This window comes from Euprymna scolopes, chromosome 43 (assembly GCF_053919585.1).
Source record: "Euprymna scolopes isolate OS-2025 chromosome 43, ASM5391958v1, whole genome shotgun sequence".
Lineage (NCBI taxonomy): Eukaryota > Metazoa > Mollusca > Cephalopoda > Sepiida > Sepiolidae > Euprymna > Euprymna scolopes.
This window is the reverse complement of record NC_136524.1, coordinates 51,131,892-51,153,492: the sequence shown is the minus strand read 5'-3', so window position 1 is coordinate 51,153,492 and position 21,601 is coordinate 51,131,892. Positions and strand designations below refer to the sequence as shown.

At 32.4% G+C, this 21,601-nt stretch overlaps 1 protein-coding gene across 5 annotated transcripts in view; it reads right to left on the bottom strand.

Annotated features, from left to right (window-relative positions):
* The window catches only part of LOC145268346 (uncharacterized), a 306,384-nt gene that overhangs the window by 94,628 nt on the left and 190,155 nt on the right, over positions 1-21,601 (bottom strand). For all 5 annotated transcript variants that reach the window (XM_080123859.1, XM_080123860.1, XM_080123858.1 and 2 more), the window contains one exon: positions 345-422. In XM_080123859.1, the coding sequence (XP_079979985.1) occupies positions 345-422 (78 nt within the window). The remainder of the gene's footprint in view (positions 1-344; positions 423-21,601) is intronic.

Sequence of the window (21,601 nt, the reverse complement as noted above, 5' to 3'; positions counted from 1 at the left end):
GTAGGATATTCAACAGTTACGAGATACAATATCCATGTCAGTACCAGGTGGAAATACCAGGGGCTGTATGTAGGAGGACATCAACATCTCCCTGCAAGAACTACAAAAGCTTTCATTTCTCCTAACAGGGGATATACAAATGACTGGGATCTGCTTGTGAATTTTATACACCCCCATGAAACTTCTTCCTTTGGGGCAAATTTGTTCACCCCCTTAGGTTAAGTGGCACTTTAGTTTGGATACGCTACAAACATTTTTATATTTTTGGATCTGAAAATTGTTAAATATTTTATTTTTATGATAATTATTATTTCTCCGTTTCTAGAAAATAAATACAACTTTACCTTGTCATGGTACGGAAGAGTGCCTTCATAGCAAGTGTAGTCTTCTTTCGTATTATTCCAGTCAACTTCGATAAAGTCCTGCAAAAAAAAAAATGAACATATTTCAGATTAATCATCAATGGATTAAGTTAAACGTTAGGGTTAAGGATATGCCGTATATTTCGGCGTATAAGGCGATCGTCAGATAAGACGAGATGAAAAATTGGAGCAAATTTTAATAAATTTATCATATATCGGTTGTATAAGACGACTGCTAAATCACGAAACCATGTTTATTTAGCCTAGGCTAAAGATTGTAACAACAGGTATCTTATGAAATATTGGTTTTTAAAGATATTTTTTTAAACTTCAAGAATCGTCTTATACGCTAAAATATGCTGTATCTTGTATTGGAAAAAAAAAAAAAAAAACAATATCAGAATGACACGAAAGGTGTGTAATGTGAGCCTTGGATCTGATGATTTCAAAGGAATATTAAATCCGAGCAGTATTGGTAGATGTATGCGATACAAAAGACTTCGTTGGTTTGACCACATCGAAAGAATGGATAAGAGTGCTAGGGTTAAGTGCAGAACAGTTGAGTTCTCATGGTCAGCTCACACGGGAAAGTCAAGGAAAAATTTTCCCCGATTCTCTAATCGTGCTTAAATCTGAACGCAGTTCCATGAACTGCTCGCCTGTGGAACACCGTTCCGCTAGCCTGCTTCCCAGTTGAATACAACATGGTTGCCTTCAAATACAATGTAAACAAATTCTTGTTGAACCATCCCCATAAATAATCAAGTTTCTGCCCAATCCACACCATTAACGATTACTACACTACCACCTTACATTCATTAACCATTATCCTTGAGTGGCCTTCGGGCCTTGATAAATGGTGATTCCTAAGTAAAAAAAAATATATGAAGAAGTGGTAAGGATGCATTTAAGAGAAACAGGGATAAATAAAGACCTGGCCAGAGATGGGTTACTTTAGAAGGCAATTTCTAAAAGCCGCCCAACACATGTCGCGTTAAACCGAATATGATGGCGATTATGATGACGACACCAGAATTTTTAAATAGTAAAAAAAAAAAGGCATTTTAAAAGAAATCCTATGAATAGACATCGGATTGATGACTTTTACAAAACTATCAATAAAAATAAAGTGCTATACCAATTAAGAGATACCTTTTATCATCTTAAAAGATGGCGGTCATGACTTTAACTACTAAATACAAATTAAAACAGGGTAAAATAATAAACAGAGGTTTTAATAGAAATACGTTACACTTTTGCCTAGGGCAAGGCTTGGTAGACTTACTAGTTTTTTGTTTTTTTTTTTGTTATCTAAAAGACAGTTGTTACGATGTAAGAATCACTATATTTCATATTCATCAAAAATCACTTTCTTCTCATAATCAGGAAATGCCTGAAACAGTTTGTGATATAAAATCACTTGATTTCATATACATTATTTTGAAGAGGAAGATATTTATGATATTATAAATTACTTTATTATATATATATATATAAAAAGAGCAAATAGTTAATAAAACATGTTAAAAAAACACTTTGAAAAACAGTTAAAAACATGTTTAATTTGAAAAGGAAACACTAAACAATGCCAATAGCCATTAGTCGCGTGCTCTCGTGTAATGAATGAATGCGTGAATGTAGGATTGACATGAAATTCTTAAAGATAAACTAAAATGACCGAAAAATGGGCCGAAATGACTTAAATAAATAAAAAGTAAATGAATTAGAATGACTTTAATGAACTTAAGGATGAATTGAATGACCTTAAGAATGACTTGAATGCTTAAAAATAACTGGAATCCTTCAAAAACAACTTTAATGATCTGAAGAATGACTTGAATGGCTTTGAGACTTACTGGTTGTAAAGTGGGTGATCATTTTACATTAAATTAATACAGAAAAGTGATCCCCCACTTTATATCACAATAAGTACAGCATGTAGTAAGAACAGATACTACACTTTGATCTTGGCTAAAAGGCCAGGAAAAGGGTATTTATTTGCTCCCCCACCGAGCAAATTAGGCACAAGGCCGATTTTTAAAGTGAGGAGTGAAGGGGAAATGGGGACCAGCTCCCCGGGGAATAGGGGAGTTGGATAGTGACAATTGGAATGAAGAGTTGTCCCTGCATTGACCAAGGTCTTATATGTGGGGTTAGTATTTATTTGCTCCCCCACCGAGCAAACTAGGCACAAGGCCGATTTTTAATGTGAGGAATGAAGGGGAAATGGGGACCAACTCCCTGGGGAGTAGGGGAGCTGGATAGTTACAATTGATAAAAATTTTGCCCCTACATTGACCAAGGTCTTATATGTGGGGGCAGCCCCACATATAGTTCTTGCTTGCAGTATCTGTCCCGACAGATACTACACTTTGAGATATTAAATTCTTTAAAAATACATTGAAAATCAACAATGAACAAAAAACTTAGGCACATGGCCAAATCAAAAGGGGGGATTGTGGGGGGGGGCGTTGGTCATCCTTGTCACTCCAGAACTAAACAAAATTAAAAGTTTCTCCTAGCTAGTATCTTCTTTCACCATAATACCGCATTCACCCTTTCATACTGGGGGACGTCCTACTTAACTCCTAATTTTTAAAACATTTTTTATTGACGTGTAAAAACAAAAACAAAAAAAAGATAACAATAAACATCGTACAATAATTCATTTGTGGATACTATTTAAGGAGTTGAGCAGCGAGATGTCTATTTTTAACAGAGATGCTGGTAGCAGCAACGGCAGCAATAGCAACCACATAAAGATTTGCAAATGACCAAGCCGGCTGCATAAAGTTACATCACAGCAAGGATGTATAAAAAAAATAAAAGGATACACGTGTTCGGAGAAGCGGTGTCCAACGAAGTGGTGTTCAAGACGCGACGAGAGAAGCCCGTTTTCAAGAGACGTGCGTGACGTCGCAGCAGATACGAAAAGTCACACGCGGCCGGAGAAGGAGAAAAAAAAACTGTTTATTAAACATTTAGAAAACATGCGTTGTTTGAAAAAAAAAGCCGATATAAAAGCTTTTGTTAAAAAAGAAACTCGAGTTTCTTCCTTTCCTCTGTTTTTTTTTTTTTTTTTTTTTCCTTAACAACTTCGTTACATGTTCACTTGAACTTCTATATGTCAGTACAGACAGGAAAGCACGGACTCAGGATGGAATTCCAAGTTTAGCAAAAAGTTTGGGCAAAAAAACTAAGAGTAGAACGCCTTCCGTCATGTAGGGATCTCTACAGTGTATGGGCGGGATTTTGTTGCTTGTCAGGTTACTATCTCGAAGGGGTACAAGTGCTTGGAGTTCATCGGGGCACATTCCATTAAAATACTTGTAAAACTGGCACAGAGACGCAACATTTCGGCGATGGGACAGAGGTTGGGGCTAGGTTGATAGTGCGGGACCTATTAGATTGAAGACTCTTTTTTGGACCCTGTTTGAGCGAGAAACTAGTGGCATATGCACGAGCCCAGATGTGACAACAATACTCCATGCAGGGGGTGGGGGGCGAATTGTGGTCTTGTAGAGATATAGGATACTCTCAAGTGTGAGCAGTTTTCTAGCACGGTAGATGGAGCCCACCTTCTTTGCAGTGATTTCGTTTATATGGATGTACAGCATGATCGCACCCTCCCCCAATAGAATTGCTATGAATAACATAAAAGTAAAACCTATTTCCTTCTATACGTATGTCAAGCGCGAACGCAGATCTTTTTATATAATCGTTATAAAGAAAACCAACTTATTTCCGTCATGAGAAAAACTCATGAGAAAATACTCTCGTTCCAAAACTTATCTTATGAGATTTTCTCATGAACGAAATGCGCTTTAAAATACTCTCGTTCCCGACTTTTCCTCGTTGCATTTTTTTTTTTTTACTTTTCTCATTATATATTAACGAAACCAAAATAAATTGTTTTGAACTCTTAAAACATTTTTCCAACGTTATTATGTTTACCCATTCATTAATCTATTCATTTTATTATATTAAATATTAAATAGTTTTTACCGCCAATGCTTTTTATCCCGACAAACATTAGTGTTTCATGCATTTTCGAAACATTTGTTACCTTTTGACTCCATTTGATAAGACGTTATCTCCGGACCACTAACAATTGCCACAAACAATTCAGGGAAATTTAACACCTATAAATGCCAAATGCGGACACAACAGTAAAAAGTCGAGAGCGTTTGAATGAACGTCAATCGTGAGCATTGCATAAACGCTAGTTAATCGCTTTTTAGTTTTCATTTCCCAGAGAGTGCTCAACATTTAAATATTCTTATAGCAGCTAATAATCATAAACAACTAGCCGTACCTGACCAGGCATTACTGTGGCTCATTTTGTGTAAATGGAACCCACCCCAAAAAAATAAAATTCATCTTTTAAAGAAGAAAGTGTAGCGAACTGCTTTTTTTTTAATTATAGAAAAATATCCGTTAATGAATAAAGAAAATATTTTATGTATTTATTTATTTGTGAACCGTTCTCCTTATCTCATATAGTTGTTGTTTTACAACAATCTGGAAATACGTAAGTAAAGGCGGAATGAAAAGTAGGTAAAGGATTGTGTGTGTGTGTGTGTGTGTGTGTGTGTGTGTGTGTGTGTGTGTGTGTGTGTGTGTGTGTGTGTGTGTGTGTGTGTGTGTGTGTGTGTGTGTTAGCAATTTATCGTAGCGAGCCACATGGTAAAACGAACACATGGACACAGAAACACGCAAGAGAAATAATAATCGGAGTAAGAGAGGAGCAAGCGAGAAAGAGAAGGGAGAGAGAGAGAGGAGAAAGAAAGAGAGGAAATAAAAATGTTGTAGATAGTGTTGACGCCGTAAAATGTTATTTTGTTGTTTTGTTTTTGTTTTGTTTGTTTGTTTTTTTTTGCATAAGAAGAAATGTAAAAAGCGAGGGCGAAATAGGGAGGGAGAGAGAGAGGGAGAGAGAGAGAGAGAGAGAGAGAGGAAAAATCAACTGTTGTAGGCAATGTTGACGCTGTGAAATGTTTGTTGTTTTTTCTTCGGCATAAAAAGAAATGTAAAAAGCGAGTTAGATAGAGATAGAAAGGGGGAGAATATATACAGAGCGAGAGATAGATAGATAGATAGATAGATAGATAGATAGATAGATAGATAGATAGATAGATAGATAGAGGGAGGGAGATAGGGGGATAAAAACTAGATATAGTTCGCCGTGAAATGATTTTTTTCTTTCTTCGATATAAAAAGAAATATAAAAAGCGAGAAAGACACAGAGAGAGAGAAAGAGAGAGCAAAGTTAGGAAGAATATATACAGAGAAGGAGGGAGAAAAAGAGTGTGAGAGAGAGAGGGAGTGAGAGAGAGAGAGAGAGGAAATAAAAACTGTTGTAGATAATGTGGATGCCGTGAAATGTTTGTTGTTTTTTCTTTGGCATAAAAAGAACATTACACTGCAAACAATATCCACACCAGTTTCCCCCTCTCTCTCTTTCTTTATTTATTTTTTCTTTCTCTCTCTCTCTCTCTCTCTCGCTCGCTCATTCGCTCGTTCATTCGCTCGCTCTCTCTTCCTCTCTTTCCCATTTCTTTCTCCCCCTTCTCTTTTTCTCTGTATATATTCTTCCCAATTCTCTCTCTCTCTCTTGCTTTCTCTCTCTTGCTCCACCTCTGTCTCTGACTCTGTCTCTGTCTCTCTGTCTCTGTCTCTCTTTCTCTCTCCCTCTCTCTCTCTCTCTCTCGCCCTCTTTCTATCTCGCTCCCTTTCGCATCTTTTTTATGACAAAGAAAAAAACATTTCACCAGTTTTTATTTCCCCTATCTGTGTCTATCTCTGTCTCTGTCTCTGTCTGTTTGTCTGTCTGTCTCTGTCCCTCTCTCTCTCTCTCTCTCTCTCTATATATATATATATATAATATATATATATATATATATATATATATTATATATATGTATATTTCCCAACTCTCTTTCTCTCTCTCGTCCGCTCTCTCTCTCTCTCTCTCTTTCTCACTCTATCTCTCTTATAGTCGAAAACCTATCCAGACTCCGAAATGGAAAACTAAACAAAGATGTGTTGTTAATGTGTGCATAGGTAAATGTTAGGTTATTAGTATTTAATTTTCTATTTATGAGCGGTTATTATGTTTGTATTTGGTTTATTTTTAAAACGATTGCCTCTTGTAGAGAATGCCGCTATATTTTTAAAGTTTTGAAGCGTCCGTTTATCTATTAAGAGGCAGATTCCGGAATAATCGATTCTCAGCTCTCAGCCAATGAGAATGGGCAGAATTGGAGAAGGGCGAATTTATTATTTTGGAATCGGGAAATGGAAAGATTATGTTATGTCTACGAATTTATAATCCAGTTAGAAATTGTGCAAGCACAATATTTGTAGAATGTGTATAGTTTCTTTCTAGTTTTAATATTTAGCCATAGAGTACTTAATATTTAGGGGGGAAATAGGAACAACTTCCTCTAAAGATGCTGCGATTGTTATGGTGTTGCTTCTAGGATTAAATGTAGGATTTTATTATAACGAATAAATGTGTCTAAAATGTCATCCAAAGTTACATAAGTTAGTGACTAATAGTCTGACATAATAAATTTATATATTTTTTTTTTTTTTTTTTACACAGTGATCACCACTTATCAAGGCCCGGAAGCCACTCAGGGATAAGGGTTATTGTAAGTACATCACGTTAGTGAGGAGATTTTATGAAGTGTTTAATTAGGGGGGCGGTTCATTAGGAATTTGTTAACATTAGACTTGAAGACATCCAAGTTGTAGTCCGGAGGGAAGCAGGCAGACGGAACAGAGTTCCACAGGCGTGCAGTTCTAAGAAAGAAGCTTTGCTCATGAAATCCGCGTTTTGATTTAGGCACAGATATAGAGTGGGGGAAATATATGACATATGTTTTGAAAACACAGGGTACTTTAGTCCAGAGAGGAATTTCTGCAATCAAAATATTTTCTATGGTGATAATAATTATTTTTATATCTACAGACACTAGTGCTTCAAGCTTTCGCAATCATCAGTCCAGAAAGTGATCAATTCCTACTGGTTGGGATATTCGAACCCAGATATATATATATATATATATATATATATATATATATATATATATATATATACTCGTTTCTTATCATTGAGCACTTTCAGTTGAAATAAACTCACTCAATTTAGCTCATATGCGCCGATATATATATATAACGATAAGATCACTCTGACAGATGTTAAAAACATTCAAAAATAAATGTTTAAATTTCAACAGCATTTCTCCCGGTTAACGGTGGCCGAATGGATTAGATCCTTGCCAATGAAGCCAGACATGGCTTCTGTTGCCGGTTTCGAATCCATCGACTGATGTTAATCATGACACTCTGCACTGATGATTCCCAAAAGGATGAAACACTAGTGTCTGTAGGTATTTAATTATAGTAAATAATATATATATATATATATATATATATATATATATATATATATATATATATATATATATATATATATATATATATATATATATATAATGTGTAGTTAAAGCAAAATAAAAACAAATTGTTTTGGACTATAAGAATAATTCCGTCTGCCATCGATAATGTTTACTCATTCATTATATTATATTAAAAACATCAATTGATTTAACTTCAAATACACAGTTAATGCGGCATGATCGTGTTGACACACCTGTTCTCATTATATAATCGAAGTTAACCAACATAGGGTGTGGCAAGTACCAGATGGGCAACCATCTGGGAATTCTATGCGCTTTATATCATCACCCCATGATCGAGATATACATGCGGCTGGGGACTGTTTATTAATTTGAGCTTTTCAACTATGGCTAATGCCTGATCAAGTATTACCGATTCGTTTGTACTTAAAACAAAATAAATGAATTGCTTAAAAAAAGAAAAAGAAATAGGAAACAAAATAGAAAAAAAAAATTAATTTAAGTAAAATCTATCTATATTATGAATACTCTCGTACCTAAACTTATGCTCAGAAATAATCGCGTTCCCAATTTTTTGTATAGAAAAAAAAACATGGATATTTTCCTCGGAAAGTTATATATATATATATATATATATATATATATATATATATATATATATATATACTCCTATAAATTTGTTTTTCTTTTGTGTGTATTGATATTCATATTTAAACCCCTCTTTTCTATTTATTTAAAAAGAAAATACAATTTTCTTATCTATGGGTTGTGGAATTGCATTCACTAGCAAAAGATCTAGCTAATTTGCATATTCTTTTAAACATTCATTTTAATTAATTCCCTATTAGTTTTTTTGGTTTTCTAATGGGATGATCATCTTTAGTTAACTATTATGTGTAATTATATTCATGCAGATATTCTACATGATTTATACTTGCATAATATTTGCGTAAAAAGTTTATAGTAAACACAAAATTGTTTCAATATATATTTATGTATACATATATTCTTTGTTTAAAAAAATTTGCCTGCCTAGAGCTTTTGGTCTACAGACATGAAACTTCATATATAAGGTATTTGAATCCATGCAAAATTTTATATTTGGGGTTTAGCCCAGAAAAATCGGTGCAAAAGTATGAAAATTTAAAAAAAAAATGAAATTTGCCAGGTGAAGGTCGAACGCCAGCATGACAAATGCATAACGTAGTAGCTATTGGTTCATGTTTTAATTTTTAGCCTCGCAATAAACATGTTTTCATAAACCAGTCATTGACAGCAGAGGTAAAATAAATCGTGAGCTGAACGTTTTGGTTTCGATTCTCGGTGGTGGCGCATGAGTCTTTTTTTTTTTAATACTTTTTAAATCATTACTGTATATTGCATCCAATCTATCTATCTATCTATTTAAATATCTATAAAAGTGAAAATGTCTGTCTGTCTTTTCTCTATGGTATTTAAGGAAGACTATTATACAGAAAGGCATTACTTTACATATTCACACATTTTAATATATACATACGCACATAACCTTATGAACAGTACATAGGGCCCGAGCAAAGCCGGGCGAAACTGCTAGTATATATATATATATATATATATATATATATATATATATATATATATATATATATATATATATATACTTTGGCAGCACGCCTGATTAAACACGATAGTTATTCTTTTTTTCCGACTTTTTCTGGACATCTTTTTCATTCGCCGAGCGGTCTTTTTTATTTCAGTTGGCATGTTGTATAAAATGGCGCCCGAAACAACAACAACAACAACAACAACAACAACAACAACAACAATCGCTGCTGATGATAATCGGATGCACCGATAGAAAGCGCTTGAGTAGAATATTGCTGAAAAACAACTTTTTGGCGCCATTTATACAACAAGCCAGCTGAAATAAAAAATGGCCGCTCGACGAATGGAAAAGATATCCAGAAAAATCGGAAAAAAGAATGTAGTGTTCAATCAGACGTGCTTGAATATATATATATATATATATATACATATATATATATATATATATATATATATATATATATATATATAATTTACACTTATCATCTTGTTAAGCTTGTCACAACTTTTTCTCACTTACTCTGCAATTCGTACCAACTCATTTTAACTCAATTCACAACACAAACTTTCAATGTCTATGCTCTCTGTCTATATGTCTGTCTCTCTCTCTCTTTCTCTATACCTCTCTCTCTCTCTCTCTCTCTCTCTCTCTCTTTCTCTCTGCTGCAAAAACTCGACTCTCTGCCCTGACCAATTCGTCCTTCTTATAGCCGCTATTCCCCTCCTATGCAAATTAATGTCACATGTATATAAAGAATACGCCTACGAACTCATTTGTTTTATCTTTTTCAGTCATCTGGCAGTCGAAACAGATGCAATGTCGCTTGTGAGTAGATTCTTCTTTACGGCATTTTTATTTGCTTTTACATTTTAGACAACATAAACTATGCATTTTTATTTGCTTTCACATTTTAGACAACATAAACTATGCAGTTCCTACAGCTGAGTAACGAGAAAACACAGCTATTAAACTTGGCATAGTGATATGAGACAAGGAGAAAGAAGCAACCTTAGTAGAAGTTAGTGTTTACAATGATGCTGGATAAACAGATCTGATACGGAAAAGATAACGAAATACTAAGTATGTATATATTGTATTTATTATGTTAAACATTTTGTATTGCAATTGTTATGCTAAAAATTTGTATCGTATTTTTTATGTTAAAAATTTGCATTGTATTTACTATGCTAAACATTTTGTATTGTATTTATTACGTTAAAAATTTTCAATGTATTTGTTATGTTAAAATATTTGTATTGTATTTGTTATTCTAAAAATTGTTATTGTATTTATTACGTTAAAAATTTTCAATGTATTTGTTATGTTAAAGTATTTGTATTGTATTTGTTATTCTAAAAATTGTTATTGTATTTATTACGTTAAAAATCTGTATTGTAATTATTATGTAAACAATTCAGTATTGCATTTAGGTAAGTTAAAAATTTTGCATTGTATTTAATACGTTTACAGTTTCGTTTTGTGTTTATAACGTAAGAAATTTGTATTATATTTAATTCGTAAAAATTTTTGTATTTATTTATTACGCAACAATTTCGTATTGTGTTATTTACAAACTAATTCTGTGTTGTGGTTTTATGTAATAATTCTATATTTTATTTATTACGTTAAAAATTTTATTTATTACGTTTAAGTTTTGTATTGTATTTATTACGTTAAAATTTTATTCATTACGTTTAAGTTTTGTATTGTATTTATTACGTTAAAAATTTTATTTATTACGTTTAAGTTTTGTATTGTATTTTTTACGTTAAAGTTTTGTATTGTATTTATTACGTTAAAAATTGTATTTATTATGTTAAAGTTTTGTATTGTATTTATTACGTTAAAGGTTTTGTATTGTATTTATTACGTTAAAAGTTTTGTACTGCATTTATTACGTACAAAATTCGTTATTGAATTTATTATGTTAAAAATGTTGTATTATATTTAGATCGTTAATAGTTTTGTATTATATTTATTACTTTAAAAATTCGTTATTGTATTTATTATGTTAAAAATTTTATAATTTATTTAATGCGTTAAAAATTCGTTATTGTATTTAATACGTTAAAAAGTTTATAATGTATTTAATACGTTAAAAATTCGTTATTGTATTTAATACGTTTAAAATTTTATAATGTATTTAATACGTTAAAATTTCATTATTGTATTTAATACGTTAAAAATTTTATAATGTATTTAATACGTTAAAAATTTTATAATGTATTTAATACGTTAAAAGTTTTGTTATTGCATTTCTTACGTAAAAAATTTGCCTTGTATTTTTTACATAATAATTCTGGATTGTGTTTATTATGTTAAAAATTTTGTATTGCATTTATTATGGTTTAAAAAATTTTATTGTGTTTATTACGTAACAAAATTTGCATTGTATTTATTATGTTAAACATTTTGTAATGTATTCATTACATTAACAAATGTACTGTATTTATTACGTAAAGAAATCTGTATTGCATTTATTACGTAAAAAAATTTGCATTTTATTTTTACGTAAAAATTCTGGATTGCATTTATTATGTTAAAATTTTTTTATTGTATTTATTATGTTAAAATTTTAGGATTGTATTTATTATGTTAAAAATTTTGTATTGCATTTATTATGTTTTAAAAATTTTTATTGCATTTATTACGTAACAAAATTTGCATTGTATTTATTATGTTAAACATTTTGTAATGTATTCATTACATTAAAAAAATGTATTGTATTTATTACGTAAAAAATGTGAAATATCTACATTTATGTAAGATAATAGATTATTAATTGTGTCCGAAATGGTTACATTTTCTGATGACATTATGCTCTGGCATGAGGGAAAAACAAATGCACACATATGTAAGACAATGAAGAAACCCTAGAAAACGAATGGGTCCGTAAATGGATGGTAAAGTTTAAATGCAACGAAGGCTACGCTTTTTTTTTCTTTAACAACCACAAAAAAAGCTTCTCAACGATCGATTGTCATGATAAAAAAAAACTTTACCTGAGAGGCTATTTTTCAAACTCCTCGGCTTAACATGCACATGCAACATTAAATGGAACAAATAAAGAAAGTGGGCTTCCGCTACCATGCTAGAAAATTACTCACACCAGAGAATATCCTATATCTTTATAAAACCATAATTCGTCCATACAAGGAGTATCGTTGACACATCTGCTACCAGTCTTACACTGGGTACAAAAAAAAGAGGTTTAAATGTAATAGGACCCACACTGTTGGCTAAGATCTAATCTTTGTTCCATCGCCGCCGTATTGCATCCCAGCGTCTGTTTTACAAGTACTTTAATAGAATGCGCTCTGAACTCCCAACACTAATAACCATTGGACAAATATACTCCTGATCAACCCAACAAGCATCAACATTCCACTCCCATACTCCTGAGTCCCCTAGACACCGGAAAGCCTTTTGCTCTAATAGTTTCTTCCATAAGACTGCTTGACTGGAATTCTATCCCTTTTTCCTGCTATTCTGACTGTACTAATCTGCAGAAGTTTAAATGTAACGTGAACAGGTGCCTTCCTGCTTAACTCCCAACAGTCCTTTGTAAGACATAATTCCAAGTACTAGCCCCTCTTTTTTATTTATTACATTTTCACCCCAAACAAGACACATTGCCACTTTGATGTAAGGGGCTACTATCAGGGACATAAGTTGCAGGGATACTATGTAGGGGGTTGAGTAGCAAGATGCCTGTTCACATTACGTTTGAACTTTTGCATGTCAGTACAGTTGGGGAAGCAGGAAACCGGAAGAGAGTTCCAAGGTCTAGCGGTTCTGGGGAAGAAACTATTAGAGTAAAAGGTTTTCTTACATCTAGGGATCTCTACTGTGAAGGGGTGGGACTTTGCTGCTTGTCGAATTTGTCGAGGGTATTTACGTTGAGAGGGTACAAAGGCTTGTAGTTCGTCGGAGTATCCACCATTAAAATACTTATAAAACAGGTAGAGAAAGGCAACTTTTCGTCGATGGGAAAGAGATTGAAGCTCAGATGGCAGTTCAGGACCTATCAAGTCGGCGACTATCTTTTGAACCCTGTTCAGGAGTGAGAGGCACCAGCCCAAATGTGACAATAATACTCCATACATGGGGGAATGGTTGCTTTGTTGGGGTATAGGGTACTTTCAGGCATAACTTTCTAGCATGATAGAGAAAGCCTACCTTCTTTGCAGCAGCCTTGGCAATGCTTTCGATCTATCTGTTCCAACTTATGTCCCCTGTGAATGTTAAGCCGAGGAGTTTGAACGAAGTACTTTCAGGTAATATATCTTTAGCCATAACTATTGGTGGTTGGTAAGGTTTCTTGTAATTATTAAAGGAAAGGGGCTTTGTCTTGGCAGCATTGAACGTTACCATCCATTTATGTCCGCATTCCACTACAGTCGGGAGGTCCTCCTCTATGGTTGCCGCTATTGTCTTGGCTGCTACCTCAACTGTCCTACAAATATACTATCAAAGACTCCTGTTCTAGACACATTCCCCATCCTGTGTAGATCTAAGCTTCCTATGAGGTCTTTAGAACTAAGTATGTGTCGAAATACAAAACTTATTTTTATAATTTAAATTTCATGTGTTTACATAAAATGTTATGGGACGATATAATATTCTATGTTACGATTTTCTAGTATTTACTTCAATAGTGCTCAATACGTGAGTATAATATTATTGCCTGACGATTCCACACAGGAATGAAACGTGCAGAAAATTCTATGTAGCTTAATTGCCATATATTTCCATAATTATATATATATATAATTCTATATATATATGTATATATATATAGATGATGATGATGATGATGATGATGATGATGATGATGATGATGATGATGATGGTGGTGGTGATGGTGATGGTGATGGTGATGGTGATGATGATGATTGCGACATCTTGTCAGACGAGTGCCAGTCACTGTGCCCAAAGATGATTTTCAGTCCCACCAGCTACTTGCACACCCTCAAAAAGGCATAACACACATGATGGTCATTAGCGTGGATGAAACCAACAGCAAGAGAACTTGTATCATCGTAGGTTGTCATGTGATTAACGACACCTAACTCGGACAAAAAAACCTGGTCACACACATCACAGATACAATGAACTCTATGATTGGCGTTTCCTACATGCTCTCTTGAGCTTTGCCCAGTCTATCTTGGTCGTTCAAAGTGTTTCGCACCACCCCTGTGCCCTCCACTGGTTGCGATCAGATGCTACGGACTCCCAACTGTCAACAGGAACATCAAAGTTCACCAAACATAACTTAGATATATGCTTGGCCAGTATTTCTTCCATTAATCTTATTTCATTAAATACTATAGGCAAATTCTGTTCACGTACTTTTTTCTTATATATTACTTTGTTTCTCATTAAAACTGATTGATGCATCTGCCATAATCGCTTTTTACCCGAGTACTTTCTGACCTGTCCATTTCTGTAACCTATTAATATGATAACACTTGATTTCTGGGACGAAGAAAAAAAGAAGAAAACTATCACTTATAAATATCTTAGCACGATGACCTTTACTGATAATCCCCGATGATGATGGCTCCAGGTGAATCAAAAAGTATTCAGGTAAAAAACGATTATACATCTGCAAGATCTTACTAGGAAAAAGGAAATATATTAGGAAATTGGAACAAATCAGGGCAACATAATGCAGAAAGAAATTGTCTATAGTTTATACGAAAGATATAATATTTTATGCGGCGATTTTCTAGTATTTACTTCAACAGTGCTCAATAGGTGAGTAGAGCATTTTTGCCTGGCGATTTCTTACAGGTATGAAACGAACGAAAGATTCTATTTTCATTTAAAACTATAGATAAATTTAGTCTGCAACATAAATATTGTACAGAAACGAACAGGTCAGAAGGTACGCATGTAAAAGGTGATTATGGTAGATACATCAGTCAGTTTCGACTAGAAACAAAGAAATATATTAGGAAATGATACATTTATTTTTTTAATTTAAGCAAATATTTTTAAAAATAATGTAATTATTGCGTTTATTTATAGTTTTATTTTTTCTAATGATCTTTTTTGTGTTAACAACCGAAAACGACGAATCAAAAACGTCTATTATTCATATGGAGCATTTGTTATTATTTTAACGCGAAAAAGATCGATAGAATAGTTTGAAAAAAGGAAAGGGATGTAATAAATCTAAGCACACACACACACACATACACACATACACACAAACACACATACACACGTGTACATATGTGCTTGTGTATAAGTCGATCTTGTGTATAAGTCGATGTGCATTTTAAGACCAAAAATTGTGCCATTTTAGGTATTCTGTATAAATCGACTGTAGATTCTAAACAATTTAAATGGTTCGTCTCTTGGTTCTTTCTTGCACAGATAATTTCCTTTTTCGTGTTTTTTTTTTTTTTTTTTTTTTTTTGGTTTTTTTTGTAAGACATATTATAATTGGTTTCTCGGCATCCGCGAGTAATAATACATGCATTTACGCAAGTGTGGTCTATCTGATTTTCATATATAGAACCAACCTGCTGCACACTTACATGCAACGAACACAAATGTTGCTAATCAGACATTCTGATCAATAACATGGTGTAGATTCGAGGAGCAGTTACTGTTTTAGACATAATTTATGTCACATACCATAATAACGTAAACGCATACAACGAACGAGCCGTAATATACCGTAATAATGTGAACGCATGAGTTAAGTGCCATTAAATGGTTTAATTCAATAGTTGCCATTAAATTGTTAAAACTTCCTGAATTTGGGTGAGAACGACATATCGTAAACAGTTAATTTCCTAACCTACTAAAAAAACGTCAAATCATCACCGAATACTTTATATCGAACTTAGGCCTATAGCCACGTCTAGAGAGTAAACATTGTGAGAGCTATTCCAATTATTATTAAGTCTCCCACTGAAAAACAGCTCATGGCAAACACACTTCAATTGGGTTTGGAGGGAGTGTGGTTAATTACTAGGATTACACATGTATATACAGAGTGCACAAACAAAATGGCGTTTTCTGTTATGATCAAGCGCCGAGTCGCTCTTTAACAACATTTCCAAAAACATATCCTAAGTATTAGTATACCCCCCCCAAAAAAACCCCTTAAAATCGTCTCCCAGAAATTCGACTTATACGCAAGTATATACGGTATATAAATATAAGAAAATATTTGAAATTAAATTCTGTAAATTAAAAAGTTACAATAAATTTATCTTTCTGACAAGCAATATAAAGATTTAATTTTCTCGTCAAGGATGAGAGTTCATACAGAAACGCTGTTTTAATTTGAATAAAATAAAATACGCATCAAGTGCGCTTGAAAGCCAAATCACAACGTCATATTAGCAAAATAAACAAATATTTTACTTGTTTGAAATTTATCACAAATATATTTCAGAAGTATACTCCATCTTCAGCTTGTTGTTTTGTTTCTTTTTTTTTTCCTTTTCTTCTTCCTTGCCATGTTGTAAAGTTTTGCAAACAGACTTCTTTCTCCAACTTCTCTATTTGTTTACTTTGCTTTGTTTCAGTTTTTCAATGTGGCTTATGAATTTGCGCTGACTCTTTCCAACCTCTTATTGTTGATTCAGTGCAATGAAACCGCCGGTACGATCTTGAAATATGTATATATAGTGCCGTAATAACTATTGTTTCTTCAGCTCTCACATCCACGATCGAGCACTTTATTGGATTTTTTTCATCGCCTCCTGACACGATATATATATATATATATACTAGCAAAAGTACCCGTCGTTGACTGGGTTCAAAAACAAAAAAAATACTTATCAAAGTATTATTATGTACATCTATGTCAAAAACACTTGTAAATGTTTTTGTTTTTTTTTTTAATTTTTAAATTTTTTATTTCCATACTTTGTGGACCAGGCGCGTATGCAAACCCCACAATTTTAATGAATCATCATCATGCCAGATCAAACATACCCATTCCTGTGTCTTGATACATCTTCTATCATTATATGTGATCAGTTTTCTATAATAGTCAACCATATAGGAGCCTATTCGTGACCAGACACACACACAGACGTTCAGCTTTATATATATATATATATATATATATATATATATATATATATATATATATATATATATATATATATATATGAGGAAAATTATATAAACATAAAAAAAAGGACCAGCATTAATCGATCTACGTTTCCATCACGTTAAGGCTTCAATATTGACTAACATATTTTTAAAAAATTATAGAGTATTAGCAAGTGTAATTTTGATATAAAAAGATTTTAATTTAAATGCGGGCATACGTGAGGTTGGATATTAGTATAATGTGTGTATATGTATATGTATATGCATATATAATGTGTGTACATGTATATGATTATATAATGTGTGTATATGTATATGTTCATATAATATATGTATATGTTCATAAGCCTTGAACATGTAAAGTGAGTTTTAATTCGTTATATTTGGATATATGCGCATAAATCTTAGACGAGTTTGAATTATTCACGAAAGCTGCAAAGCGACATACGTTCAAAGAGAAAGGAGATCGCGTCTGCGTCCAACAAATATATTAGTAAGGGAGTGAGAATGGCCTGTTTAGACAATAAAGGGCATTTTATCTCCGATTGTAATCTTTGCTATTGTCCTTTTTTTATATACTAGCCAATCTGTATTTATATTAGCCACTATTGAACTCTTACGAGACGATTAATGTTGAAAAGTTAATTGATCTGCCGTGGGTCATTTTCTGTTGTTTATATAATTTACTTACATGGGTTCTACCTACGTATTTAGCACTCTTAAAAAAAATTTTTTTTCAATAATTTGAATATATATATCTATAATATAAAGCTGAATGTGTGTGTGTGTGTGTGTGTGTGTGTGTGTGTGTGTGTGTGTGTGTGTGTGTGTGTGTGTGTGTGTGTGTGTGTAGTCACGAATAGGCTCCTATATGGTTGACTATTTTAAAAAACTGATTACATATAATGATAGAAGATGTATCAAGACACAGGAATGGATAAATTTGATCCTGCAGAACGGTGGTTCATTAAAATTGTGGGGTCTGCGTTCGCGTCTGGTTCACAAAGTATGGACATAAAACATTAAAAAAAACGTTTACAAGTGTTTTTGATATAGATGTACATAATAATACTTTGATAAGTATGTTTTAACTTAAATAGGGATGGTATAATAAAAGTGTGGGGTCAGAGTTCGCGCCTGGCCTCCATAGAATGGAAATAGGCACAAACTTTGATAAAGACTTTTCATATCTATCTGCGTAAGTATACTTTGATAATTATGTTTCAGTTTGAAGAAATATGGTATAATAAAATTATGGCGTGTTCCTTCGCGCCTGACCTGCATATAATGGAAATATGTCACAAATTTTAACAAGGTTTTTTAATATAGATCCACAGAATATTGTGATAAGTGTTTCAGTGTGAACAGGTATGGTATAATAAATTATGGGGTTTATCTATTTCATTTTCACTTTCATCATATTTTGCTTTGGTTTTGATACCCCCAAATTCGAAGCTATCTCTTTACAACCCTTCCTTTTCATAACCTATCATACTTTAATAAATCAGAGTTCATTCTCTGTAGGCTGTTTTTTTACCCAGTCAACGATGGGTACCTTTGCTAGTATATATATATATATATATATATATATATATATATATATATATATATATATATATATATATATATATATATATATATATATATATATATATATATATATATATATATATTCGTGTTGGGACGGTTGATCGGAATCGGAAATTGGAAAAATCTTAACTTTTTGGGGTATCGGAATCGGTATCGGAATCGGTGAAAATTATAGTCTAATTTTCGATTCCAAACCGATTCTTTAAAATTTTACAATAAAAAATGAAACAAGAACATTGTTTTTTTTTTTAATTTTTTATCAGAAGTTTTTCCTTTACAACATAAGACTGAGAAGAATGGGATTATAAATGGATTACAAATCTCCTTTACAGATTTAACATTGATTAGCAGAGTTTAATTTATTTTATTTATTGGTCATTTATTAAGAGATAACTTGCCTTTGTAATCGTTTTGTATCTATTTGCTAAAATGTCTATGCCCTCATTCGAGGGAGTTCATATTAAAATAGTTTTAAATGCTCTGGGCGGGGGGGGGGATTAAATTTCGTTGGCGCCAGCTGTACATTTCAGTGTCTGTTATCGGCTTCTTCTGAAATAATTAAAGATTCATGGCACCTCTTTAGACACAAGGAAATCTTCGCGGCTGTGGCAATTGTTATTCCAAGCATATTTGAAACCCCATTTCCAGATATAAACTCTCCAAACCTAATTTAATTTGTTTTATTAGTTTCTATTTTAAGCAAAGTAAATATTCTAGAGGTCACTTGCCTATTCAATATCACAGATTTTTAAAAGCTTTTTGCACCTATTTAGTAAATGGCCATTTGGTGTCTATTAGAGACTTCACACTTTAATATCAATGATTGAACATACTTGGATTTTTTTTCTTTTTGCTGCTGATTTTGTCCGATCACCACATCCTTTGAAATACTACATGTTTCCTTATATTTTGTTTGGTTTTGGCACAAGTGAAAATATAGATGAAAATCTCATAAGTTTATCAAAACTTTGAAAGAACAAACATTGAGAAGTTTGTTAACTTAAAAACATTTTCATTTACATTTAAAATACCCAAAACATATAATATTCTACTTTTAGGCGATTATGTGTGAGCACACTGAATTTAGAATGGGGGTTCATTTGTGCAGATAAATATAATGTAAAGTGATCCCATTTCGGTACATCATAACTTTTTAAGCAGTTAAGTAATTTTCACCACTAATTCAAGGCCGATCAGCAAAATCATAAAATCACATGTAATTGTTATATTTTGTGTATTGCCATGCATACTTAGGGTTTGTAGTAGGAAAGGAGCGTGGTTTTTATGACTTTTAACAATCCTATATATTAATACGTGTGTTATTTATTTTGTGTGTCACGATTACATCCTAGTGGTTGTTGTTTAATTGTTAGGGATTCCCATTTCTTATAATAAATAATTTTACCAAAAATTCTTCATAAATTTTGGTTTGGGTTTAAATTATAGCTGATGACATTAAGTCATCTATTTTTTTATAACTGATTTTACCAAGAATTCTTCATAAGTTTTAGTTTTGATTTCGATTATAGCTGATGGAACTCCAGTGATCCATTTATTTCTATAAATAGTTTTATCAAGAATGCTTCATAAGTTTTGGTTTCGGTTTCGATTATAGCTGAAGGAACTCAAGCAAATGCACCCAAGTCATATGGATATATTTTTTTTATTTTTGAAATCGCAACTTTATAATATATAAAAATTGATAGAACATTAACTCTATAATAATATATACGAAATCTGCAAGAATTAAAATATCATATTTAAGCGTACTTTACAACCTGGCTAGCTTAGATAAATACTTTTGCAGTTTAACAAGAGCTACAATAATATCAGAGCATCTCTATTTACGACAAGAATACCAACATCAATATATTACATATGAATGAGTCCCCCGTGGAATTTCCACAGGTCCCACTAGTTGTTATTATTATTTGAATCTCGTTTTTATTTTTGTCTTGTTTTTTTACAGTAAAGAAAATCAATTAAACCCCACCAAATTTATATAATTAAAATAAAATTTAAACATTCATAGAAGGAAGGAACATAATAGTTAACGAAGCCCAACGCCCTCCCTTTGTTAAAAATGGTTTTCTAAATAGTAACATTATTATTTAGAAAATCGTTCGTAGCAATGGATGAGGGTATTGTTAACATTTTGTTCTTACATCGTTTTCTCATCTTATTAAAGAATGTTATTTTCAGATAGGAAATAAAATATTACTCCAAACGATAGATATCCAAATGGGATTGGATCCTGCCCCATTTTGGACAAATCTGTATTTACATAGACTCGGGTACATATATATGTCATCACAAATAAAAAATGATATATCTAAAACGTATAATTTCCATGGGTGTAGGAGATTTATAGATAATCTTATATGTATAAACGATAATGATGAATTCGAAAAAAAATAAACATCTTATATATCCAAAGGAGTTAGAATTGAATTGTGAACATAGAGGACAACAGGCTACATTGCTGGATTTAGATATAAAAATTGAGGATGGGATTTTTCTTTATAAAATATTTGATAAAATAATCTCTT